Here is a 22,391-nt window from a genome sequence, read left to right on the forward strand (position 1 = left end):
CTGCTTATACAATGTTGACCTCTAATTTAAATTTAAAGCACGGGGCAGCAATCACTGCTAAACAAAGCACAACTATCTTCTGCATCCAGGCTATAGGCCCTGATTTGCAGACAATGCATTAAGAGGCAGAGCTAGTAAAATGACAACAAACTGGTTAGGGATCCAAATATCTTATTATCAAATATGTTTTCTCTTAACCCCAAGAAAATCAGATTAGAATTCCTGCTCTAGTGACATGGGTTTACAGTAAGAAATTTGTCCTGGAGTTACACTGTTGCATCCAAATACAGAACTACAGTAACACAGAATATGATTCTTAAGAGAGTTCTTGCCAACACTGTTTTAACGACTTTCTATTCTATCATCCATAGAGTGCTGTTGGAGAAGGGTTATATGAAAAATGGAAAGGACCAATGATTCCACACTGACAGAATTTGTCCTGGTTGGACTTTCTGCCCACCCAAAGCTCCAGACAGTTTTCTTTGTGCTAGTTTTGTGGATGTACCTGATGATCCTGCTGGCAAATGGAGTCCTCATCTCAGTAATCATCTATGATTCTCACTTGCACTCCCCCATGTACTTCTTCCTCTGTAATCTTTCCTTCCTGGACATTTGCTACACAAGCTCCTCTGTCCCACTAATTCTTAACAGCTTTCTGACAGTAAGAAAAAGTGTTTCCTTCTCCGGGTGCATGGTGCAAATGTTTCTCTCCTTTGCAATGGGGGCCACAGAGTGTGTGCTTCTAGGTATGATGGCACTTGACCGCTATGTGGCCATCTGCTACCCACTGAGATACCCTGTCATCATGAGCAAAGGTGTCTACATGTTCATGGCAGCTGGGTCCTGGGTCTCTGGGCTTGTCGATTCCATGGTGCAGACATCTCTTACAATGCAATTACCATTCTGTGCTAACAACGTCATTAACCACTTTGTCTGTGAAATTCTGGCTGTCCTAAAACTGGCCTGTGCTGATATTTCAATCAATGTGATCAGCATGGCAGGATCAAATCTGATTGTTCTGGTTATTCCATTGCTAGTAATTTCTATTTCCTACATTTTTATTGTTGCTACTATTCTGAGGATCCCTTCCACTGAAGGAAAACATAAGGCCTTTTCCACTTGCTCAGCCCACTTGACAGTGGTGATTATATTCTATGGAACAATTTTCTTCATGTATTCAAAGCCGAAGTCTAAAAGGTCTGCTGGTACAGATAATCAAGACATCATTGAGGCCCTCATCTCCCTCTTCTATGGGGTGATGACTCCCATGCTCAATCCTCTCATCTATAGTCTGCGGAACAAGGATGTAAAGGCTGCTGTGAAGAACATGCTGGGTAGGAAAAACTTCTCTGATGGAACATGAATGAATTCTGATTTACACTGTGTGACTCACCATCCAAAACTGCTACAGACACAAAATTCAAATAGAGAAAATTACCATGTGAAAACAAATTCACCCTGTCATTCAAAACCATATTACTAAATATTTTGGTTACAATTGTTACTATTAGTTTTTGTTCTAACTGTATAAATAAAACTTACTTTTGGTTTTAACAAATACTATATGGAATGCAAAATGCTGAAAGTCTCTTAGGAAGCCCCAGCAAAACACAGTCATTCTTAAATCTTCAGAAAATAATGAAGGCAAAAGTATTCTAAAAAGAACTTTGTAACCTAAAATAAGTACATTATAAGTTAATTATTCAAAGTGATTATTAATCAGCACATGATTTATTTTATACTCATTTTAATTTGTTCATTTATTTACTATTTGTGTCCACTACAAATATAAGCTTTATGGGAGTAGAAACTTGTCTGTTTATTACCCTATAACATCCCAAAGGACTACAATAGAACATGACATATTATAGATGCTCAATAAGCATTTTTCAATAACTGAATGAATTACATCATATATAAAACTAGAAATGTATATCTGTGATATCTAAGGTTACAAAGTTAATTTTTAAAAATTTGATCCAGTGCAATAGTATCTAAATAACCATATTGGCATTCAGTCACATGACTCCCTTAATAAAGTACTACCTTTTTTATGTAATGTGTATTATGTGATGTGGAAGGATAGATTTTATTTGCCAGCTACCATAACTTTTCTGGGTTTGATATATAATGAGACTAAGATAGTTGAAAGAGTCCCCTAGTAATGCACTTATAAAGTAGAGGTGACATGGTAGCAGAGAATTCCTCTTGGACTCTGGGAAGGGACCAGGTTGTAATGAAGACTTCTTTCCTACACTACATTGAATCACACAGCTCCTAAACAGCAGAAGAACTAGACAGAGCTGGTAACTGACAAAAACTGCAACAGTGGCAAAAGAGAAAGAGTTGAGTTGTTCAGTGAACTGAAGCCATGGGGTTTTGGTGCTGGGAGATTAAGACAGATAGATCAAAAATAAGATGATTCTTACTGCTAAAGAGTGCAGCTCCAGCGGGCAAGACCAATGTCAGGATGGAAGCCTCATTGCCATTGAAGGAAGGAAGTCAGACCTAGCCCTTTGAGGAGTCTACAAGAGTTTAAATTTAGAACACAACTCTAAAGTAAAAGACTATAGCTACTTCTAAATTGTGAATATAAGTCCATAATATCTCCCTTTTTGTTAGCAGGCAATTATCATTTCTTCATAAGATTGAATAAGTTAATTCATGCATAGCACTAAAAAGTACCTAAAACCCTAAATGTCCAATAAACATTGACTGTTTTATTATTGTTGTGGTTGGGTGTACTTTAACGGGTCATAAAGTTTTGAGTAGATGCTAGATTTTCCTCCTTATGTTTTATGAAGTAATTTTGTTGTAGTTAAACTATTGTCTCAACTTCAAATCCACTTTTCTATGCTCTGCTTTGTGAGTTGAGATTGGCGCAGTGAAAACCACATTGCTCTTTTGCTAGCTAGCTTCTGTTAAATTCTTCCAAAAGACTTGCTAGAGAGAGAATGGAAGGTTGTATGAAGATAAGGGACCTCCCTAGGTGCTTCCTGTTCTTGTCAGCACCAGGCGAGCTATGGTCTTTCACCATGACAATGGCAGCTCCTTAGCTGCTTACTTTTGGCTTTAGTTTTTGTTTCTTCTTTTCTATAACTCAGAAGCAATAGCTACCAGTGCTACTGCCTCAGAGGTTTGAATGTGCTTCTCAGTTCTTACTTCTGATAATGAATAGCCCTGTCAAGTCTTTAGTCTGTATTGAGGATCTTTAAAAGCAATAAAATATGCAATTCTCTGCTTGAGGAATATAGTGAATTAGATAAAGTATAAGCAATGGATTTGGTTAGGCTATCATTATTGTACAAAACTAACAGAAGTTAGTGGGGAGATACTTATATTTCTTCTGCAGTTGCTTTCTTGTGTTTAAAATGTAGATTATGAAAGCTTCTTTAGTATATTCTAAAATAACATAATAATAATCATATATTCATATGAAAGGAAAATATTGAGTAGTTATACCAGACCCTGAAATGGATGTGAGAAGGGACAAACTTAGGACCTTGAGAGAAACATACGCAAAACTCTTTTCTTTCACTAATGCATACCTAGCCCCTACCTAAGTTCTATCCTTGGCACATAGTATGCTATTTCTATAAATCTGTTAAATCAATGCATAAGTAAATAAAGGACTAAAAAAACTTCAGAAGGGTACATATATTTCCAAAATAATTTATCAAGATCATATTATTGGATCCTCATGATAACCGTTCAAGTAGCTAACATTTTCCCCAACTTTATATAACACAAAATCTAGTTCCAAAATTATAGAAATACCTGAAGTCACAAACAGGATATGGAAAACAATTGATTTCAATAAAACAGTTAACAAGTTTAATAGCCTATTATGGAATACACACTCTTCTAAAGCACATACAAAACATATGCAAAAACTGATATTTTGTTAAGCAGAAAGCAAGAATCAGCAAATTTCAAAAAATAATTACATTAAACAGTCCATAGTCTTCCAATTAAATTAAAAGTAACTAACTTTAAAAACTTGATAACCTGAGACAACACTACTAAATAACTAATGAGTAGCCATGATATTCAAAATATTTAAAATTTCTATGACAAGTACTCCAATAAATAAGAATGAATGTCTGCCATAAACAACTAGTGTGGCCATAGCAATGTATGCCAGCTAAACTTCAGCTTTGCTTTATAGATCAGAGAAAATTACAAACAAAAATATTAAAATGTCATAAAACCAGAACTGAACTTGTATCCACTACTACTGCTATACTGGTTATTTATTATAGTAGTCATGCTGATTGGTTGATAACTGTGACAGAGCCTTTGTAAAAGATATTTTCAATATCAACCCTGCAAGAGAAATAATATATAATTGAATACAGTATATTAAAATTTACTAGGTATACAAAAAACAGTTTTTTGAGGAAAAATTGTCATTTTTCGATTCTTATAGGAAACAGCTTCATAAAGAAAAGAGAATTAAGGGAACAAAAGAAAACAGAAAATTAGAATAAGAAACTATAGAATCTGAATGCAAAGCCATATGCAAGGCATTGTGCTATGTATTTACATCTTATTAAATCTTCACAATAATGTTGAAAAGTATATCTCCTTGCTCTTATACATGAAGAGACTAAAACTCATAGAAGTTAAGATCATGCAGGTTCTAAGTGCTAAAGCTAGTTCTTCACTATAAAGACATGTTATTTCTTCTGCTGCCTACCACTAAGAAAGGAAATGTCCTAAAGTCCAGTTGCCCTGAATCAGGAAAATTAAAGATATTAGAGGGCAAGAAGGTTGAAATGTCATAACTGACCTTAACCTCAGAATTTATCCAAAGCTGTTAATTGGATATATAGGTAAATTCAGGGGACTATGGTGACCAACTTCTCAATAATTTTCACAAAAGCCATGAAGAAGAGTGAATAATACTTTGACTTTGTTTTTCCCCAGTATGACATCATCCTGTGAGAACTCATTGATATCCCTGTACTTACAGGTAACAGACAATAATCACAAGAAACCAAGTGTTTTAACCAACTAGAAAACTGCTAAATAAACCTAGGGTCATGGGTGGTCAGTGTGATGCACTTAAGGGATGAATTTTTAGGGTGCAAGAACCTTTAGTTTATAAGAGAGGCAGAAAACATCACTGGTTAGGAGACTGGATGTGCAATTATACCACTGAGACTGAAACCTCACTTCCACATCTACCTTACTAATCTATAGCCTGTGCAAGTAATCTAACTTCTCTGAACCTCAGTTTTCTTAGTTATCGTAAGGATTAAATATACCAGTTCATTCATCCACACTTTACAGCACTTCTCTCATTCTGGAGAAAGGGTCTTAGTTTGAAAAACCAAAGAGCCAGAGGAATAGGGAGAGTTCAACTATAACCCCATTTGCTGTTGTGACGGTGGGTCACCAGGAAGATGTAGTCTAGCCATTAGATGAAATCAAAATTTAAACACTAATGATGGTCATTTCATTTGATGCTATAAATGGTGTGATTTGTGATACAAATGTTATAGGTAACATCTTTGCAGTATATGAGAAAAGCGGAGCAAGAATTACTAAGTGCACGCACATTTTAGGGAAGAAAGGACGAGAACCACTAAATGGAGAAGCAAGTTGTGAGAGATAGAAAGGCATGGATACATGGAGTCACCAAGATCACAAAAGAGAGCCTCAGGAGACTGAAAAGGGAATATCCTAACTCTAAGAGACAAAATTGGAGACATGGACATTGGCAATACCAGAGAGTAATGTGCAGAAGAGGGATTATGACCCCGTTGGTACAGGCATGGCTTCTGTAGAGCAGACTGGAGAGTCACCAGTGCTAGGGCCTAAGTTGTCATAGGATCAGGAGGATCATTAACAAAAATAAAAGAGCAATAATTTTACTGAGCCCAGACAGAAAATTCTCATGACTATCTCTGGACAACACCCATAAGGTTTCCAGAGAATTGGGAAAAGAAAGGAAGACCCCCTCTTCCATGTTGCAGATGAATTAAAAAAGAAGCAAACACTTCAGTGACTGATGTTTTATGTCAGGGAAGGGAACACATTAAACATCACTTAAGGTGCAGATACACTTCATCCTCATAAAACCCTTAAGACATACGTGATTTTATACATAAGAAATGTGTGCCCTGGATCACACAAATAGGAAGTGGCACAGTGGAGACTGGAGCACAATTAAACAGACTCCAAAATTTGTACCTTTCCTATCACCACACCATATATATTGTTTTTTGACTATTGAAAGATTTTCCTAGCCATCTCTTTAACAAATAGACAAAGAACAATTTTCAGTGTTATGACTTCTGATCATGTAAAACACAATGGTTCCAAAAAGGCCAATCGGCCTAGGAAGACACATTTCTTTTCCATTTGTTATCTCACAGCCTGGTGATCTCCTCCCTCAGGAATATAAAACACATTCTGATATTTATACCTAAGCAGAGAACTACATCTCAGAGGACATCATTAAAAGTTGACTGACCTACTTCTCTCTGATACCAAGGTACAAATAGGTTACATAGGGATGGGATCCCATGTGCTTGCAACAGTCTGAAGTTAAGCTTGTTAAAGTAAACTTGGAACTTTTTAACAACGACACTCTTCCCTCCACAAGTTTTCTGGAGGGAATGGGGGGACGTTCCTAGGAGAGTCAATTCTCCTCCTTAGTTGCAACAAAACAGGAAAGAAAAAAAATGTATGAGATCATCACATGGAAATCTAAAAGTGGTATCATTTGATTCTGTGAATAGAAACCAGTCTTCTACGCATTTACCATCACCATGTCATTCCTAACATGCAATTAGACAGGGTAAATACAGCACTCTAATGAAAACACGGAATAGAGAGGGGTAATAAATGGGTGGGAAAAGGAACAATATAGCACATGTATTTTTAGCCACAGTCCTCACCCCTCTATATTGTTTAGACTCAACTTATTTTACTCAAGTACATTAACTGCATAGCAATGAAGATATTTGAGTTTCTGATTTCCAGAAGACATAAAGTCATGCACAGTCCATTTTAATTCTGGGAAATCAACTGAGGGCTCATCTAATTAATGTTGTGATTTTTAAAAAATCATTACTGTTGTTTGGAGATAGAATGCTCTTACTTTCAAAGTGGAGAGGCCCTTTTTTCTCCAATATTCATATAAATCCAGAACAACCATGGGTCAGGACACTACAAAGGAGAAACCTGAGTAGGATTCCTCCTACCCAGAGTAAGCTGCAATCAGTATTAAGATTTTTTTCTAACTCCGAATTTAAATAATCTATAATGACATTTAAATATAGTTCAAGTAAAGTGCTCAGTTCAGGGCCAGTAAGATGATAAATGGCAAGTAAACAAAAATGGTAAATAAGTAATCATACTAATTAGCAAACCTTTGTAATAGGACTATTCATCACATTAATTCAGAATCACTGTGAAAGAGTCATAATCCTTAAAGAGCAATCGATTTTATTAGGGTTCTCTTGGAGGACAATGGACAAACTACTTGTTCATCTTCATCTAGATATGTGAACATTTATTACAGAAATTTTAATATATGGGTTCCCAGGATTTCTAATAGCAGCTATATGATCAGATATCTATGAGCTGATTCATTTAGAATATATTTGTACCATTTATAACACAAATGCGAGTAAGGGCACAAGGGTTGATCAAACCACTTTATCTTTAGTTGGAGATTTTTTTTATGACAGCAATCGAATCTTAGAGGACTCATATTTTCAATGTCTCAAATAAATATGTCATTTTTAACATAACTGAGCACTCCTCAGAACTAAAAGTTTATCTGTCCCTTTGGCATCTGGTAGCACTGGACACCGACATGTGCGATAAGAAGGGAACTGGGCCATACAGACCTGCCCGCTCCTGTGTTTCTGTCATAACCTGCTCTTCACCCATCTCCAAACCACACAAAGCTCCAGGAAAATAGGATGAGCTACCTTACCCTTGGCCGCAAATGAACCAACCAAGGATGATCATGGGAATCACAGCCTCAATACTTGAGAGTATGAGCTCTGCTTCTTCCAAATATTTTCTACTTTGTTTTATAAGAACCTATGAAACAGGAAAGTAAGAATAGAGCATATTCTCTTATCTTGAGAAAATAAATACTACCTAGGAAATAGTCCTCACAAGATACCAAGTTGTGGCCATTTCCCAGTTTACTATAAATGTGAAACTTGGCCCTAGCAAGAGATGATATTCAAAAAAAATATTTAACAAGTAAGGTATAGGCAACAACAAATCGTAACAGAAACACAGCTGCGATGACACTCTGGGCTGTAAGCAGACTGGTGGTGGTTGGATCTGTATCACATTTTAAGACGATCCATCACACTGCTGTTTGCAGAATATATGGAAGGGAGGCAAGAGTGAAAGCTAAGAGACCAGCAGGAAGCTGTTAGAGCAATGCCATTATAAGCAGGAGCTCATGACTTGTCAGAGCTGTACATTACTCAATTTTGTGTCTCCACAGCTTTTTGGACTGCCAACATGCCTCCTGAGTTAAGTGGACTTGAATACACTTATCAAGAAAAATAAGTCTCCTCTAATTTAGATGGAATTATCTTAAATACTTGCCAAGGTTTTGTGTAATCAAAGTCAATAAGTTATGTAATTTTGTCTTATACAAGCAATCAGTATTTTCCCCAGCTCATTAAGGAATAGATTATATTCTTTGGCGGAAGTGAATCATTTTGATACTCTTCCTATTGATTTTCATAGTTTCATATTGAAGCATAATGATTAAGTCTATTTTATTTACCAAAACAAATTGAAAGAGATCATTTATATCATTGACAGTAGGCAAACTATACTTGGACTCCCTGATTTGTAATTAAATATAATTAATAATGTCAACCATGTTTCATGGAGCGCCTATTAAATACCAAGAACCATGATAAGTACTCTTTATAACATAACAACCTTGTCAGAAATCTATTAATACCTGAAAATCTGTCATGAAAAAGGAGTATATATGTATTTTTTGTTGTTTGAAAGGGGAGGATGAGTTGCATACAGAGAGTTATGTATCTAAAGAATGTTCCAAAAATGACAATTGTCCCAAAATAGCCTGTGTGGCCTCATAAAGTGCTCTAACCATCACTGGGTTTGAGAGCAGAAATAAGATGAATGTCAACCATACTTAGTTGTGTTTCTGTCATCTCATAAGGGTTATAACTAGATTAAGTTAAAGATAAAGATGACTTCCAGCTCTAAGATCCAATAATTTAGAATCTGGCTATTTTACTAGTCTAATTGTGTAGGAGTATGCATTTAATTATTCTTCTCTCCACTTTCACATGGATGAAACAAAAAATCAAGTCACAGAAGAAAATACCATTTGTATTTTTAGGGGTCATATGGAAATCTTACCTCAGTGAAAATTAAAATAACATATCAAAAATAAGGAGGAAACCCACAAGTTGGAAAAGTATTTACAAAGTTGGAGTGTAAAGCATTAACCTATTGAGAGCTTAGGCAAATTAAAAGGAAAGCTATCCAAATACCAAGAGATAGTCAAGTAACAAAAAGTTAAGCAAAGGACGTGGGTAGAAAACAAAAGAGTAAATACACTATTATAAGTAACAAATGAATATGGAAGAAATGTTCAAATTGACAATCATAGAAATGAAACATTAAAACAAACTAATGTTTTATACAAATAGAAAAGAATAAAAATATTCTCTGCTTCTAGAAAAATACAAAAAATTGGGCAAAAATTTCAATAACAGTATAAAGTTTTAGTTTTAGAAAAATTCTTTTGCATAAGTACTAAGAATTCTCTCAGTTCACCTCCTTTTGTTTTATAATCCTATCTCTAGAGATTTACCTTATTTCCAGTAGAAGTAAAGCAGATCAGATAGTCTGATACACAGATATTGATGGTCACTTTATCAAAATCTCAAAAAAATTAAAAATAAATTAAAATACCTAATAAAATTAAAATTGTAGGGTATGTTTATAGCAATTGCACTTAATGAAATATTTTTCAAATAGTAAAAAGGGATATTACAAAGACGATTGGTGGTTTCCAGGGGCTGGAGGAGGAATAAATGAATGATAGTGATCAGATGACACAAACTTCTAGGATTAATAAATTCTGGAGACAAAATGTATAGTATGGTGACTATAGTTAACAATATGTATTACAAACCAGAAAGTTGCTAAGAGAGTAGATTTGAAATGTCTCCACTACACGCACACAAAGCAACCATGAGAGATGATGTGTGTGGGGTTTTTTTTTGGGGGGGGGTTATTGTTTTTCTGTTACAATTGTCCCACTTTTTCCCTCATTGCTCCCCCCACTCATCCCGCCCCTTCTCCCACGGTCCATCCTGACCCAGTTGTCCATGTTCATGGGTTATTTATATTAGTTCCTTTGCTAAACCCTTCCCCTCCTTAGCCCCTTCCCTCCCTCCCCCCTGATAACTCTTACTCTGTTTCTTGTTCAGTTTTGTTCATTTATTTGTGTTGTTCATTAGTTTCCTGTATTGGGTGATAGCATATGGTATTTTTCTTTCATTGCCTGGCTTATTTCGCTAAGCATTATTCTCTCTAGTTCCATTCATGTTGTCGCAAATGGCGGGAGTTCCTTCTTTCTTTCTGCTGCATAGTATTCCATTGTGTAAATGAACCACAGTTTTTTAATCCACTAATTTACAGATGGGCACTTGGGTTGTTTCCAGCACTTGGTTATTGTAAACAGCGCTGCTATGAACTTAGGAGTGCATAAATTCTTTTGAATTAGGATTTCAGGATTCTTCAGGTATAAGCCTAGTAGTGGGATCGCTGGTTCAAAAGACAGTTCCATTTTTAGTTATTTGAGGAAATTCCATATTTTCACTGATACATCTCCTAAGGCAAGGGAAATAAAGGAAAAAATAAACAAATGGGACTACATCAAACTAAAGAGTTTCTGTTCAACAAAAGAAAACATCAGCAAGATGAAAAGGGAACCAACCATACGGGAAAACATATTTGCCAATGATACATCAGACAAGGGTCTGATCTCCAAAATATATAAAGAACTTACACATCTCAACACAAAGAAGACAGACAGCCCAATTAAAAAGTGGGCAAAGGACCTGAACAAACACGTCTCCAAGGAGGATATACAGAGGGTCCAGAGGCATATGAAAAAATGCTCAACATCACTAGCCATCAGAGAGATGCAAATAAAAACCACATTGAGATACCACTTTACACCAGTCAGAATGGCCATCATCAACAAATCAACAAACAACAAGAGCTGTGGAGAAACGGGAAACCTAGTGCACTGTTGGTGGGAATGCAGACTGGTGAAGCCAAGATGATGTATGTGTTAACTAGCCTTAATTGTGGTAATCATTTTGCAGTATGTACATACATCAAATCATTATGTTGTATACTTTAAATTTATAAAATGTAATGTGAATTTATCTCAATAAAGCTGTGGGAGACAAATTCTTGGGAAAATTTAACTTTTCTGAGAACTTTCAGACATATTCTAATTCCAGGCCCAATTAATGTTGAAGCCACAAATATACAGACATATCTAATGAATACTCCAAGAAATGTATGGAAGATTTTTTTTTAAGTCAAGATAATTGGTTCCTTGGAATGTGTAGAAATGGAGTCTTAGTCTTTAGGGAATCCTAAGTTTCTGACTCACAGCCTTAGGGACTGAAGGAGGTTGTAAAAATGAGTGCTAAACTGACTTCCAGAAGAAGTTGAGTCTCAAGTAAGCGTTAACTTTAGGGCAAATATTATAAAACTAGAGTTGCATCATTGATCTTTATTTTTAATATGTCTTATTTCCTTGACACCCCCATAAAAAGATTCAAGATTGCCTAACTATGTCTATTCTTTCCCATATCTTTCCCTTCCTTAGGAAGGAGGAGCAATCATCTTTAAAACTAAGTATTTTCTGGTGTCATCTAAAAAATGCAAATAAAATTCAAATTCCTGGGGATTTTTTCTATTACTTAATAGAGTGGATGGTGTGGATGACTTGAAAACCTAGTCACAAGGTAAGATAAAGAGGTTTTTATTAAAATTAATTCTAAAGAAAAACATTCTATCAATAAATATAAAGATTTTATGAACTTAGGTGATCTTTGCTAGTAGGATTTTGAAAATGTGTGTGTATAGAAATACAAATACTTAAACATCGTTTTCAAGACCAGAATATGTTTGAATTTATTTTTTAATCCCAAAATAGTTCATGGAAGAGATTAGGAAGAAAGACAAAGTTGCTTGCAACACTAACAAACCCTTATAAATAATAGGCTATTAACTACTACATTCAAGTAAAATCTTAAGTAACAATTATCTGCAGCAAGAATCCATTGGTGACTTATATAATATTCACACATGAACTATGTTCAATAAAGGGTCAAGGAAACAATATAGTTAAAGGTATTTATGGTAAAAATAGGATTAGAAACAAAAAAAAATGTGTAACAGAGGGCAGAAGTAATCACAACTGTTAGTCTGAATCCCATGTGGCAAAGCCAAAAGAAGAAATATTAAAAATGTTTGAGTTCTCATTTATTACACATAAAATTCCACTACTCTAGACCTCAATTCTCTCCATACTAATCATGAAAGAAATTTCATTTGAATTCATTATTGTGAACAATGTCTTCATAAGGGGAAGACCATGTCTTCAATGTTTTTAAAAATGGTAAATATATTTTGTGTATATAATTACCGTATGGATTCTTGATAAAAGTTGATTGCATCATATTAAAGTACGGTTTTATTTAAAATTTATGAATTGGTAGACATTGAAGTATAGTAGAGAAAATGGGAGCTTAGGAATCATATAAATAAAGGTATAAATCACAATTCTAGTATTTGCCAACTACAAGATATTTATATTGTACTTCACCTTTGAAATCTCAAATTAATTTCCTCATAGTTAAAATATTAAGAATAATATCTGGGTTATTTTGAAGAATTAAATTATAAAAGTTATATAAAGTGCCTCATACTAGGACCTTTCATGTTGTAAATCATTCTTCTTTTAGTGAGATAAAATAGCACATCTTTCCTCATGGCATATTAATAGATGATTAGAGTTTTTAAAATCTATAAATTGAGAGTTGGTAAATCTATTAATCTTTGTGCAGTATCATCTGTGGTCTGAATTGATCATTTTAAATGAGTTGAAGAGGGTACAGATGGCATGTGTTTTTCACTTAGAAATCTGAGTACTTTAAAAATTAGATCTTTAAGTAGATAATTCAATAAAACAAAGCAAAATAAAAAAACATAGAAAGTCAGAGGTCCTTCTACAAAATTAGAGTTTGACTTCAGGGGGAAAAAAGTCACAAACTTTCCTAGGTCTATTACAACACTGTAACAATGCCTGAATGAAGTCCCAAAGCATTGAACCAGAGGGATGATTTCTTACAAAAGACCAGGGGTTGGAAAAGAGGGATTAGAGGGCTGCTAGGACCCAGGCCATTCAGCCTTTCAAATAAGGATTTCATCTTCCAGCGACAATTCTGTTTCAGAAATCAATGGTCTGCAATCTCTTTTTATAACATATGATGAACTCAAGAACTCAAGTTGTTTATCTTGGTGCACCTCTTAAGAACAGAAAGTACTGTGACTGGAGGATTTTGAGGTAGGCATTATAAATGCTCTAGGTCCACCAGAAACTGGGTTTCTATCAATAACTGGGCACCAGCACAACTCAAGCTCATTGTGTCGTCTCTAGGTACCTAAGACAATCAGTGTATAATTGTTTTAACATTTTTTCTGAGTTAATCTTCCTAACGTAATTGGATACCTGCTTCAGTGTTCTTTTTCTTTTCTATCACAATTTTTCTTTATGTATATCCATTTTAGAAATTTGGGTAATTCAGAAAAACAGAAAAAAAGGTCTCTAGGTATCCACTAATGTTTTGGGTATTTCTTTCCAGTCTTTCTATTCTGTCTAGGTTATCTTGATTGAGGTTTTGGTTTTGCAAACAATACTGTAACATCATTTTTGTATTATACAAATTCCTCACAAATGTCATATTAATATGTGCATAATAACCCATCAAATAAGTGTACTATAATTATTTAACAATTACCTTAGCATTAGTCAAGAATGAAAACTGTTTTACACAAATAATAGCTAATAATGACAAAGAATTAGGAAAAATTGAATTATCCAATACACAGATCTCATGGAGAGTAATTCACTAGAAACTATCAAGAAGCTTAAAAATGTTCATTCAGTTGTTCCCAGGAATGCATTTAGGGAAGTGAGCATAAATGGAGAAAATATTTCAGACACAATATATTCAACAAAGTGTTTGTTGAATGCTTCTTAAAAGTTACACTACCATTACAAGAGTAATGAAAATAACTTCCTTGATGTTGTCCATTTAAAAGAATTAAAGCAGATCGCTGGTTTCTCTTATAGAGGCAAGTAATTTTTTTCCAGCATCCATCTCAGGGCTGTTAGAAGACCGAATGCACACCATAATTATTTTCTTCAACTTCCAAATAGGAATCAATGTTTAGGAGATGTTTCTAGAAAAGAAGAGAGGAAATTTGATCTGATTCACATCTTGCCTGCAAAAACTTCAGCACAGATCCCAAGTGGCTGATGTTTCTTCAAAGCCTCTATAAGAATTTTATTCCTAGATTCAGAGTAGGTTGATATATGTACCTACATGCAATCAAATTCCCATCTTTAATGCCAAATTCAAGTATATTCTGGCCTTCCCAAGCCTTTCTACCCTCTTTGTAATGTGTGTCTACAAAGTAGGTTGCAGTTTGAATTAGATGAGAGTTCTCCTTTCCACAGCCGATAGATACGTAAACATTCTATTATGCTGATTAATATGTCTCACCATTATACTGGAGTTTTTATAGAGAGCAACATATGTTGGAAAATAACTACCACAGAGAGAAATGGCAAATCCTATACCAGAAACACAGCTATTGTTTAAAAACAGTAAGTAGAAACTAACCCATTGGATCTCTTTTTAATCCTCACCTAAGGATATATTTTTTGATTTGAGAGAGAGAGAGAGAAGTATCTATCAGTTGCCCTGACTGGAAATCAAACTGTTATCCTTTCGGTATATGGGACGATGCTTCAACCAACTAGAGCCAGGGTCCACTAGGGACATTTTTAAAGCTAGGTACAATACCTTGAGGATGAAGAGGTGCTTCAAAATTATGTTTTTTAATTTACTTACTATAAAAAAGAAGGTCATCTACTCTAAATCTTTTTTTTTACACAACTCAGATATTTGAGCTAACCTCTAATCTTGTTTTGGAAAAATATTGATCTTAATTAAAAATTCAACAAATGGGAGAAAAATAACTTTTACAAGGGCAGAAATAAAAGGCAGGCTCTTCTGTATGCAATTTGATTACTTTTATATCTAAATTCTAAAGAACACAAAATTTATCACTATACACTTACACAGAAGTCTCACTTCCAACTCTCACAAAATGTTCAGTTTTGCATTGTAAACTATTCAGTTTGATTCTACATACAATTAAAGTACCAGTGGTACTCTCCAAAGGTTTTGGAGAAGGATGGTCTAAAAGGCTTTACTATTCATGTGAGTTCTGTAGCAACTGCAGCATCTGGGAACATGTTAATAAATGCAGATCTTAGAACCCACGTCAGACCCACTGATTCAGAATCCTTTACACAGATTCTCTGTGATTCATCTGTACACTGAAATTTGGAAGCACTCCACTAGACAGGTGGTTCTGCTCCTCAGTTGCACATTCAATTCATCTGGAAATCACTATTAAAAATATATGCCCCCCCAAAAAAAATATATATATATGCCTGATTCTCACTCCTTAGACAACTTGCATAATTTTGGGACAGCAATAAGCATGTAGTTAAAAAAAGGGGGTAGGGTAAAGTAAGAAAATGTCGATTTGAACAGTATGTTTTTAATAAACATTTGATTTACTTTGTTTTTATATAAATTTCTTCTATGAATTTTATTTCCTTAGAGAATTTTAGTGATGATAAAAGAAGTATAATGTGTGAATATATCTGTAAATTATAAAACCCTAAACCAAAGGTATTGTTAATGATTGGCATGACATCAAATCAAATAAATAGATATTTTTAACAGATAAGGCATGCTCTTTTCAAAATAATAACATTCAAAGTGGGGTGTGTGGGTTCACTGAATCAGAAATGACAGCTGTCTATTCAAAATGCAGGTAGTTCTTCTCTACCTCAGAACTTGTGCATTATAATCTCAGGAATGGAATTTAGAAACCTGTATTTTCAATAAGCAATGAATGTGTAACTATTACATGTCTTCACTCCCCTGCCTTATAAGCTAGAAGAGGAATTTGAAAAGTTAAACTCACACCTGTTACCATCATTCCGGCTAGTGCCGATACACTTGATGCCTCTCCTACAATGATCTCTAAACTTGTAAATACTCTACAGACTCGTTAAATTAACATGCAGTTTTCTCTTTTGGATTACTCCAGGTGTAAAATAATGAAATGGAAAGGACCAATTGGACAGAGATCGAGTTCATTCTGCAGGGACTTTCTGAGTACCCAAGAGCTGAAAAGCTCCTTTTTGTGATGTGCTTGGTGATGTACCTGGTGAGCCTCTTGGGGAACAGCACCTTGGTCATCCTAACTGTCCTGGATTCCCGCCTCCACACACCCATGTACTTCTTCCTTGGTAATCTCTCCTTCCTAGACATTTGGTACACATCCTCCTTTATCCCCACAATGTTGATACACTTCCTGTCAAAGAAAAAAACCATCTCCTTCACTAGATGTGTGGTTCAGATGTCTGTCTCCTACTCTATGGGTTCCACAGAGTGTGTGCTCCTAGCAGTGATGGCCTATGATCGGTTTGTGGCCATTTGCAACCCTCTGAGATACCCCATCATCATGAGCAAGGCGCTTTGCATTCAGATGGCTGCTCTCTCCTGGGGACTGGGTTTTTGCAACTCATTGACAGAAACTATTCTTGCAGTACGGTTGCCCTTCTGTGGAAAAAATATCATCAATCATTTTGTTTGTGAAATATTGGCCTTTGTCAAGCTGGCCTGCACAGATATCTCCTTGAATGAGATTACTATAATGTTGGGTAATGTAATATTTTTGTTTTTTCCATTACTGTTGATTTGTATCTCCTACATTTTCATCCTTTCTACTGTCCTAAGAATCAATTCAGCAGAAGGAAGAAAAAAGGCCTTTTCTACCTGCTCAGCCCACATAACGGTGGTGACTGTGTTTTATGGGACAATCCTTTTCATGTATATGAAGCCAAAGTCTAAAGATTCTGCTTTTAACAAATTGATTGCCCTTTTCTATGGAGTAGTCACGCCCATGCTCAATCCTATCATTTATAGCCTAAGGAATATGGAGGTGCATGGAGCTATGAGAAAACTGATGACTAGACACGGGTTCTGGAGTAAAGGGTGAGAAACTTACATCTCTGAGTTCATGCAAAAAATAAGCATTGGAATCAAATGTTTTTAATATAAATACAACAAGGGAAATAAAAGTTATATGCAGATTCACAGAATTTAGGAGTTGGGAAGAAATTTCAAGATAATTCAACTTTATATTTTTATTAAAATGACATAAAAATGTAGGAGCAATTGGTCTAAGAAGTGAGATTAAACTTTTAAAAACAGGAAAAAAATGAAGTTAAGCTTTTCCAAGGAAATCCAGTACACATGTCTACTTAACAAGTAAAAAATGTATTTTTTCATTCCCCTTTTTGAGAGAATTGAGTTCATGTTTTTCTGTTAGTTTAAAATTGATTTTTTTTCCCAGAGACTCCAAAATTAGGCTCCAACCTAATTTTTCAGGCACACACTTGCCCTTTTTCTGCTCCTACCCATGTTTTTCCCACCTCCTTTACATATGCTGTGCTTCATTCACTATGTAGTTATTCGATCATATCATGTTCTTTCACATCTAAGGTCAATAGCATATCCCATTTCCCTTTGTATTGTGACATCCTAGCAACCTCATTAAAGACAATATAAGTGCTACATTTTCTACAAATCCTTCCAAATTTTACCCAGAATTAGTTATTTCCTCCTTTACACTGCCTTGAACCTTATCTCTGTTATAGCAATTTTCCTTTTATACTATAATCATTTGTTAGCTTCTAAAAATCTCCCCGAGGGCAGAATTCACTGTTCTTTTTATTAAGTTCAGTGTAAAATTAATTTAAAACAGTAGGCAGTAATTAACCATTGAACTAATTAATTAAAAATTTAAAAGGAGAATGAAATATATAGTCTGAGTATTTGATATAATACAGGGAGATAAGAATACCTGAATTTATGTATTATTTAATTTACCAAGTGACAAATCCAAAAGCTAATTTTAAAGACAGATAAAAGATTGAATAAAATATATTAAAGATCTAATTTGGGCTGGATAAGAAAAAAAAATATTGGTGTATATTATTCTCTAATAAGCAGTTACATCAATTGTATAAATCCTTAAAGAACATTGACAATTTCACCTTTCCAGAAGCAATAGTCTCATTTTAAATATTTCCTTTTCAAAAAAAAAATCCCTTTGAAATTGCTAATGAATAATGATATATAGCTGTATTTTGCATAATATCGTATCACATAGTCCTGTGATACATAGCTGAACTGCCTGGTACAGTGTCATAGCCTGAGCTGGATAAAGAGAGCATCCTATGCTCAAGCACCCTCTGGCAAAGGTTTTAGTAACCCAACAGTGTTGTGGAGGGCATCTGTGCTTATTCTGCCCAGTATGATGTTCTGAAGTCTTATGCAATAAGTGAAATGTCAGTGTGGAAGAGAGGTCCCGTGCCGCTTGTCAGAACACAACCAGAATGAAGAGGATGCCCACACAGGTAATGGCCCGGCTCAGGTGGACAGTGTCAAAGCAGGATGAAAGGGGTCTATATAAAAGAGGCAGGGTGTGCATCCCAGGACCTGGCTGAGGATCACATGCATAAAGGAAGGCTACCTAGCAGAAGATATTAGAACACAAGTGTGGTATGGTAAATACTGACGGGCCAGGGAAAGGGGTGGAACAGGTGGCCCAGAATGAATTGTCATGGCCTAAATGGGTCAGAAAGCCATCCACAGGCTGATAATTCAGGTCATGGATGTCCACGCCTGAGGGAGGTGTAGAGGAAGTCCATGAATAAAGACCTATATGGTATGACAAGAGCATACCTGAGGGGGGAGAAATAGTCAAGTGAGTCAGATCGATCAGTCTGAGGCAGGCATCTTTGAGGTGGAACAACCTTGCCTAAACTTTTAGTACTCAATCAGCTTAAGAAGAATGTTAGCCCTGGCCATTGTGGTTCAGTGGACTGAGTGCCAGCCTATGAACCAAAGAGTCACCAGTTCTGTTCTCGGTCAGGGCACATGCCTGGGATGCAGGCCAGGTCCCAAGTTGGGGGTGCACAAGAGACAACCACACATTGATGCTTCTTTCCCTCTCTTTCTCCCTCCCCATCTCTCTAGAAATAAATAAATAAAATCTTTTTAAAAAAGAATGTTAGTTTAGGAACAGTTGGGTGTAGAGAGTAATATGAAGCAAAAGAAATGGGTGATCCATTACATACAGTGGAAAAAACAAGTAACAAATAAACATATTGAGACCAGGTTTCTCACTGTCGAAGAAGTTACAAATATGGGAAGAGGAGAAACTACAATAGAATAAATTATATGGTATTGGATTAGAATTGGAAACTGTAAACTCATGGTTTTCGATACGTATAGATATATAGAGTGGTATACACTCTGGCTGGTTTGGCTCAGTGGATTGAGCGTCGGCCTGCGAGCTAAGTGTCGCTGGTTCGATCTTCCAGTCAGGGCACATCAGAGAAGGAAAACTCTGACTCCAAAAAACCTCCGCTGCCTTGCGGCATACCTCTTCAGAGGAAAGGCTAAGGGAGTAAACCCCGACAGAAAATCCGGAGCCGGAGTCCCTAAGGCGGTTTGACGTTGTAGTCAACACCGGCAACTCCTGCGGCGCACCTGAAGCCAAGCTGTATTGACTCCGTCTTTCCCTTGGACCCTTCAGCTGCGAAGAGAGGGGGGGTCTGCTGCATGGGCAACAGCAGACCCTCCATATCACCCTGCCCAGGCTCTGTAGCTTCAGCTTCACTGGAGAGGACACTCCAGCGTCATCGCAAGATGTCGATTCAACACGGGAGGAGACAGATACCGTGTCACTCCCGAGTCGGACTGCACAGCTATTCTCGGCGGTGCAGATAGACTCTTAAGAAGCTACACCATCGTCTCTTGAGACGGACGGCTGCCAACGACGACACATACATATAGAAAGATATAAAGAGATGATATGTAGATTTAGGTATGTGTATAAAAATTGACATGGATGTAAATGTTTGTAAACGTGTGTGAAAATACACAAATACATACATATAAGGTCATACATTTATTACCCAGAAATGCCCACTGAGAGGGCCTGGGAGCAATTATATGCTAATAGTTATTGTACATCTGGTAATATATGTTAATTTTTAAATGCAGCTTTCCACTATAAAGAAACCAGGTGTGATTCTAGGAATGAAGAACAGAAAAATCTTGATTTTGAAAGACATGTACTTTGGGTGTAAAATTCTATATTGACAGCTTTTTCTTTCAGTGCTTTAGTGATACTGCTCCACTGCCTCTTGCTTGTGCTATCTAAGGGAAGCCTTATCATGCCAGAAAGGAACAAAGATCTCTTTTAGAACCACAATCTATTTTTTCTTTCTTTCTTTTTTTTAAAGCAACTTAATTATCATGTGCTTTGGTGTGGTTCCTTCCTTTTTTATTCTTTTGACCATTGAACTTCCTATCTCTGTATAGTTATTGTTTTCACCAAATTTAGAAAATTTCCATTATTACTTTTTAAGTGTTCTTTTGTGAATACTTTCTCTTTTGGGGGCTTCTGTTACATGTGTATCAGATCACTTCAAGTTGTCTCATAGCAACTAATGGGAGTTTGTAGATCATTAGGTAGAATAATGTGCTTCTTGATGTTGAGAATTAGGTTATCATATATCTTATTTTATTAAGCTAATGAGGATTCAATGGAAAGAATGGTGAACAGGATTTTTTGAATTAATATCCATTCCCACTTGAACATTGCTCTTTACTTTGTTCACAAACCTTTTTATTTGTCATGATATGCCCCTATTGCTTCTTCAATTCAGTATAGTCTATGTGTTAGCATGAAAATGCATTATTTTATATGGAATCTACCATTAAACTTTACTTCTAATCTCTTATTTTCATTGTGATTTGAAAATAAAAGGTGATGCTAACCCTACCCTGCTCTTTAATGTATTAAAATTTAAGAGTTTGAAATATACAAAATACTAGTAATAGACAATAAAAGAATAAGAAATCCATAATGATCTAGTGTGTGTGCTACTGAAGTTGATTCAAATCAGGCAGAGGAAATCACAAGACCAATGCCTGTGATCCTATCAAAAGCCTTAAGAGGTCTTCATGAGGTGAAGGCATCATCATAAGCTTACAGATATTTGGTGAAGTCAGTTTCAGAAAAGTATTCATTTGGAGGTAGTAAACCCAAGGGCAGATAACAGAAAATTTTAAAAGGGATGCAAGCTTTACTTAGGAAGGCTCCATAGGAAATAGAGGTTTGTAGAACTTGGATACTTTCTATCTATTCATCCAGAGATCATATTCACCCTGCCCGTATGCAGGCAGCGAAGGTGAAACCTCTAAGGGTGGAATGAGTGAATATGACTGGTTGGGATTAATGAGCTTTAACTTGTATCACTGTGTTAGCTGTTGCTTACATTTACTGCTATTCTCCTATCTATTACCCCAGTTCCCTCACTTTTCTTTTACTCTTCCAATGACCATAGGTCAATGTCTTCAAGGATTATCATTGGATAATGATTAGTCAGTCCACTGATCCCAATCTGTCTACCTGTATTGAAGTTGCCACCCTTTAGACAGACTAAATATATCTTTGGTATGATATTCTCACATGTCCTGAAGTTAATCCAAGTACATTTCTTGTCTCTTCTACACCAACGGGCAGCCCTCAACCTGGGTCTAAACCATCACAATAATTGTGTTGACTCTCGCGACAATTCAATGATAAAGAGCAAATAAGCTTTGCACATTAACCCCAGAGGGCAACTACAAATACTATAAAAGCTGTTGAGTGTATATTTTTTAATTCCTTGTGTATTGTGATTTATATAATATGTATATAATAAGATGTATTTATATGTTTCAATAGTCTATATCAATTTAGTGAGTTTGGGGTATTGTAAATTCTATAATATACGTACAATTTCTTTTAAGTGCTAATGAGTTCATTTATACTCATGGATTTAAGGAAACAGCTGTCAGGAAAAGGCACAATAAAAAAATAGAGTACTAGTAGTTTCACTG

The 22,391-nt window shown here is 35.6% G+C and overlaps 2 protein-coding genes across 2 annotated transcripts; both read left to right on the forward strand.

Moving 5' to 3' along the window:
* The first annotated feature begins 400 nt into the window (after window positions 1-400).
* LOC150013491 (olfactory receptor 13C8) lies at window positions 401-1,363 on the forward strand. Its single transcript, XM_090275938.1, has one exon. It carries the CDS (start codon window positions 401-403, stop codon window positions 1,361-1,363), a length of 963 nt encoding a protein of 320 aa, XP_090132064.1.
* Window positions 1,364-16,488: 15,125 nt separating this feature from the next.
* LOC150013492 (olfactory receptor 13D1-like) lies at window positions 16,489-17,427 on the forward strand. Its single transcript, XM_090275248.1, has one exon. The coding sequence runs from the start codon at window positions 16,489-16,491 to the stop codon at window positions 17,425-17,427; it is 939 nt and encodes a 312-aa protein (XP_090131374.1).
* The last annotated feature ends 4,964 nt before the right edge of the window (window positions 17,428-22,391 follow it).

This window comes from Furipterus horrens, unplaced genomic scaffold, assembly GCF_987537825.1.
Source record: "Furipterus horrens unplaced genomic scaffold, mFurHor1.1.pri manual_scaffold_4, whole genome shotgun sequence".
In the NCBI taxonomy this organism is placed as follows: Eukaryota; Metazoa; Chordata; class Mammalia; order Chiroptera; family Furipteridae; genus Furipterus; species Furipterus horrens.